Genomic DNA, 5,401 nt, shown 5'->3' with positions numbered 1-5,401 from the left:
GCACAAGTCCCCAGGGCCTGTTCTCCAACCCCTGGTGCTAACAGGGCTGCGAGGCTGGGTTTTTCCCTTGTTGGTTCACAGAGAAATCACAGAAATTCCAGAAGTGGAGCTGGAAGGGACCCACATAGATCATCTTGTCAAACCCCTGCAAGAGGCAGGATCATCCCTGTCCAAACCACAGTCTACCCTCTTATCAAAGCTACTGTCAACCCTGACACAACACAAGACAACAACCAACGTCCCCTGAGACAAACGGCGTGGGCTAGACAGAGCAGGTGCAGCCTCTGAGCCACTGGCCAGAATCAGGAGTCTGCAGTCCTCAGCCCAGACCCAGGCTGGTAGCAGGTGGGCGTCAAGCCTCGTGGGCACCCTGTTCCTGGCCTTTGCGCTCCACTGACGGTGGACACAGCACCCCCACAGGGACACCCATCTCAGAGCCGCTGGGACCCAACTCCCCTCTCAGCTCAGCCCCTCCACCTGCTCCATCTCCCTGTGAGCAGCTCCTCCCCACCCCCCAGACCACCCTCTCCTGCCCCCTCCGCCTCAAAGGCTCTGCTCAGCAGCAGCTCAGAGTCACAGACTCAGGCACTGAGGGCTGGAAGGGACTTCAGGAGGTCACATCGAGTCCAACCCCCTGGTCAGAGCAGGACCAGCCCCAACTACATCAGACCAGCTAAGGCTTTGTCTAGCCAGGTCTTAAACACCTTCAAGGATGGAGATTGCACAACTTCTCCGAGTAACCCATTCCAGTGCTTTACTGTCCTCCTGGTGAGAAAGTTTTCCCTAATATCCAACCTCAACTTCCCTTGCTGCAACTTGAGCCCATTGCTCCTTGTCCTGTTGTCTGCCCCCACTGAGAACAGCCCAGCTCCATCCTCTTTGCAACCCCCTGCAGGGAGTTGAAGGCTGCTATCAAATCCCTCCTCGGTCTTCTCTTCTCCAGACTAAATCAGCCCAGTTCCCTCAGTCTCTCCTCACAAGTCATGTTCCCCAGCCCCCACAACCATTGTCATTATCCTCCACCCGATATTCAATGCCTCTCTTAAATCTGTCTTCAGCCTGAAGAGGTATCGACACAAGGAAAGAGCCCACGGTAGCTACAGTGCAGCAGCTGTCCCAGGTTTGCTCTCTGCGAGAACCTCCATCCTACGCTGCAAACTCCTCTGTACCAACCGGCCAGGTCATTGGCAGGGGATTAAATGACAGCATGAAGATTCACTGCATGTGGAAAAGTCTCCACAGCGGGTGACGGTGAGGAGCAGCCACCAAACTTCGCTCACTCCCACCTGGTTCTGGAGAAGCCCCCTGTGCACACGAGACCCACCCCGATTCCGGTTGCTGTTCTGACTCAGAGGCAGGAGAGACACTGGAGCTGTCTGCCTGCAGGCTCAGGAAGATGGCAGGGCTTGGGGCCATCACTGGAAATGTGCGTGTCGCCACAAGGACAAGAAACACGTTGAAACCAACAGCTTAAATCCTGCTGAAGGGGCTGGGCTGGTTCCCGCCACACAGATGGAGAAGGAAGAGGGGCTGCCAAGGCCACAGGCATACAGCGATGTGGATGGGACCGGGGCTCCATTTTGTGAACAGGAAGAGGCAGGGTCAGGCAAGGGGCTACCAGCACCAGGACTGGGCTCATGCAGCCACTTTGTGAGCAGTTGAAGCAAAGGGACAAATGGGAGAACGGGGCTGCAGAGTGCACTCAGGGAGAGACGGTGCCCGGGGTGGGGGTGGGACAGTTTGGGTTAAGGGGCAGTACCGGGCACAGGGAAGGAGGCGTTCAACCCTACGTACATTCAAAATCTCTTTCATTGTAGCTGCGTTGCTGCTTCTCCAGGTCTCTTGCTGCCGACTTGCTTATCAGGTCCCCGAACCTCTTGATGGACAAGGTCTTATCCAAGTCCTCGTCGTCTTCAGCGCTCGCAAAGCCTCTCTTGGCCCCATTGCCTCCCTGTGCAGAAGCCACCAGGGAACAATCAACCCCCGCAGCTCTCTGCCACCCCCAGGCCCCAGCGCCCTGCGGACACCTCGCGCTGCACTCTGGGGCTACGTGGGACCCTTGCCCACGCTGGTGCAGCTCCATCCCGGGCACAGGGCCCAGCACCCAGGCCCAAGCCATCCCCTACCACCTCACTGGTCTGACAGGCAGCAAACCCATCCAACGGCAAGAGGCTCCCTTCCCTCACCCCAAGCCGCTGCCCTCCCCGTGGAGCCAAAGTGAATTTTCCTCCCCAAGTTCCCTTTGCAAGTGTGAGACAGGGACCCTGCCCCCTCTCTGCTGGTGCCCCTTGCCTTTTCTGGGCCCCCCTCCATGACCAGGCCTTGTTCCTAGCCTCAGGGGCTAGGACCTGCTGTCCCTCTGCCCTTTGCCTCAGCCGCAGGTGCCTCTGCTCTGCTGCCCTGCTCAGAGATGCTGCTCCAGCCCCGTCCACCACACGTCCAACAGCAGCTGGGAAAATTTTCCGTCAGCAAAGCCCGAAATGCCAGCGCTGAGCTGCTGTGGACTCCTCTGTTTCCATGGCAACGGGAGGAGGCCCAACTGTGACAGATCCGAGCCAGTGCAGGGAGCACGAGTCTGTGGCCCTGGCCCCTGGCTGGGAGAGAGCAGCCTGGAGCCACTTGCAGACAAGCTCCAGCAGGGAGGCAGCTCCCAGAGCCAGAGGGACGTGCATCTGATACCCCTCGCAGCTGCCCTGCCCCGCATCGACCCCCACCCCCATCCCCATGGGGGTTCAGAGGGGAAGAGCAGTGACGGTGCAGCTGGGACACGCAGCCCAGGCAGGGGCCTGGGCACGCGGGCTCTCATAGGCAAGAGCATCTGCAGAGAGACCGCTCCTTAATCCTACATGTCTCAGTGACTGGTTGTCTGTTTGTGGTCTCCCTGAGCGGCATTCGCCACAGAACCCGAGGGCTAGCTGCCGAAAGGCAGCCCTGGGGGCACCCGGCTCCAGCGACAGAGCCCCAGTCGGACACCACCTGATGGTGGTGCTTGCACCTGGGAGGCCCAGGACCCGGGGGGCTGCCTGGTTCCCTCCTCACCTGCTGCAGGTTGATGACGACTACTTCAGCAGGGGGGGACTCTCCAGCTGCCATTGTGGTTCAGGGCTTCAGGGCCAGAGCAGTGGTCAACCCTTCTCTTTCTCCGCCCGGTGCCCAGCGAGTCTGAGGAGTGGCATCACCTGCGGAGAGAGCACAGGACATGATGTCAGCTAGTGGACACGGACCTGCCAGGGGGGGCTGACATGCCCACCCCACCGCGTCCCTGCCGCATGCAGGAATCTGAGCCTCACCCCCTCCCCTCCCCTGCTGAATCTCCCCACGCCCCAGTACGGCTCTGCACTGGGAAAACAGGCAGCTCCACGAGGGACTGCAAGTGGGGCAGAAGGCCTGGCCCCGACTTCTCCCTGCCCCCTCGCAGGCAATTTGGTGCAGGGGCTGCAGAGCCTTAGGCTGTCAGGGGAGGACGGCACAACAGTGCGATGCTGTGCCGCAGACACCAAGTCTGGAAGCTCCAGAGGGGGCTGTAAGGGACATCGGTGGGACCCAAAGACATCAGGGGAACAGGCCGTGAACAGGCAAACGGGTTGGTGCTGCCCAATGAATGCGACACATGAGCCAGGGGAAACCTTGCACAGCAAACAGGGGCCTGAGAGTCCCCATGGACAGTTCCTCTGTGCAACCGCAAAGGAAAGCAGCAAACCAGGGGTCGTGATGCAGGAGAACAGGGTGAACAACAGATCACAGCACAGTGACCCCATTTTATCAGCCGAGGGTGCAGCCCCACGAGGGACTCCACTGCAGCACTGCCCCCATCTCCAAATGGGCAGGGCAGCGTTACAGGCAAGGTAGATGGGCAAGGGGAACATTACCAGGAGAGGGGATGATCGGGAAGGACCAGGGCAGGAGTGGGCACCACGAAGGAATGAACAGGGAAGACAAGGGAGCCGGGGCTCTGCTGCATCCAAGGAAACTAAAAGCTGAAAATACAAACAAATTAAACAAGAAAATCTTTTTTTCCTGAGACGTGACTGAGGCAAAAAAGCCCAGGGAAAGGTTCTAGCTGCTTTCAGATGCTGATCAGCTCACGCCAGTCTGGTCTGTCATCCTCTCCCGCCCCAGCCCAGCTCCATACACTGCTGCTCCTCGCACTCAGATCGCTCCTGCAGGTGTAGCGGCTGGTGGCAGGAAAGGCCCACGCAGGCGAACTGAGCCCCCTCGCGGTGCCTGCGCCAGTATGGATGGAACAGGAGACGCGTCTGCAACGCGATACAGCTGCAGAGCAGCATGCGCGCTTCTGAGCCTTGCAGACAGGAGATGACTGTACCCATCTGTGCGGCTCCAGTGCAGCCGTGCGTGGGGCACTGCGTGTGAGTCCAGGCACCACCATGCCAGGAAGGCATTAGGAACGGGTGCGCAGTCTGGTGTACCGACCCAGGGGGAAGGGAGCGAGCCGGGGGCTGTACCAGTTGCACTGGACACAGGTAATTGAAACTGGGGAAGAAGGAAAGGCTCTTGTGAGGGAACTGACAACGCCCGGCGACCAGGGAACAGAGGGCTGCACACATTCTGGGTGAAACCCTGGCTCCCCCAATGCCAAAGGAGCTTTTTCCATGCAATTCAAGGGAGCCAGAAAGAATAAAACAAGCCCCACATGCACCTGCCTGGGCTCTGTGTTAGCCAGCATCCCTCAACCACCAGACCCAGACAGCTCAGGAGAAACATGCCCGTAACCCTCCCAAAGTCCGAGAACCAACACCAGGTGCAACGGCCTGGAGGAGACAAAGTATTTCAGGGTAGGGCAGAGCAGAGCAGCAGGCACTTTCCCCTGGGAATTGCCATCAGTCCTAGTCACCTCATCCTGGTCTAACGGGGCTCAGAGATGGGCAGCAAAAACGATGAGCAACCTGGACATCAGCTGCTGGAGGGATCGACTGAAGAGACCCCAGCTGCTCACTTGAAGAGGGAACACAGCCGTGTGCGACCCCCGAGAGCTTTACACAAGGACAATTAGTCACTCGGTTGAAGAGCGAAGGACAATTTAATACTGGCAGAGCGAGAGCTTTATCACACAAGGCAAACTTAGCTGGAGGAGCTCATCTCTGCAGCACATCCAGGCCGAGAGTGAAGACAAACGAAGGGTCTGGGATACGCGCCCCTCCTAGGAACATCCCCTGGCCCACTGGAAGCCCCTGAAGAAATGGCAGGGCTGCAAACTTCCCGGCCTCTGGCCAACGGGGCTGCAAAGGGTTTCCCTGCCAGGGGCATCATTTCTGTGCTCAGGGCTGTGCACCTTTCTCTGTAGCAGGCGGCACCAAGCACAGTCGGGGACGCGCCACTGGCTAGACAGATGCCAGCCTCATGTCTCCTATTGTGCCCCACGCTGAGACGTGGACGAGACCCC

At 59.1% G+C, this 5,401-nt stretch overlaps 1 protein-coding gene across 3 annotated transcripts in view; it reads right to left on the bottom strand.

Moving 5' to 3' along the window:
- SLC4A3 (solute carrier family 4 member 3) overlaps positions 1-4,889 on the bottom strand; it is a 45,106-nt gene extending 40,217 nt beyond the window's left edge. Inside the window, exons 1-3 of one of the 3 annotated variants that reach the window (XM_019522685.1) lie at positions 3,870-4,889; positions 3,040-3,179; positions 1,795-1,951 (exon numbers count right to left, since the gene is read on the bottom strand). In XM_019522685.1, coding sequence (XP_019378230.1) covers positions 1,795-1,951; positions 3,040-3,093 — 211 coding nt within the window. In that variant the 5' untranslated portion in view covers positions 3,094-3,179; positions 3,870-4,889. Of the gene's footprint in view, positions 1-1,794; positions 1,952-3,039; positions 3,286-3,869 lie in introns of those variants that run through there. The other 2 variants (XM_019522684.1, XM_019522686.1) reach the window with 2 other exon arrangements.
- Positions 4,890-5,401: the final 512 nt, after the last annotated feature.

Source organism: Gavialis gangeticus, unplaced genomic scaffold, assembly GCF_001723915.1.
Source record: "Gavialis gangeticus isolate Ggan-Ray unplaced genomic scaffold, GavGan_comp1, whole genome shotgun sequence".
In the NCBI taxonomy this organism is placed as follows: domain Eukaryota; kingdom Metazoa; phylum Chordata; order Crocodylia; family Gavialidae; genus Gavialis; species Gavialis gangeticus.
This window is presented reverse-complemented; position numbering and strand designations above follow the sequence as displayed.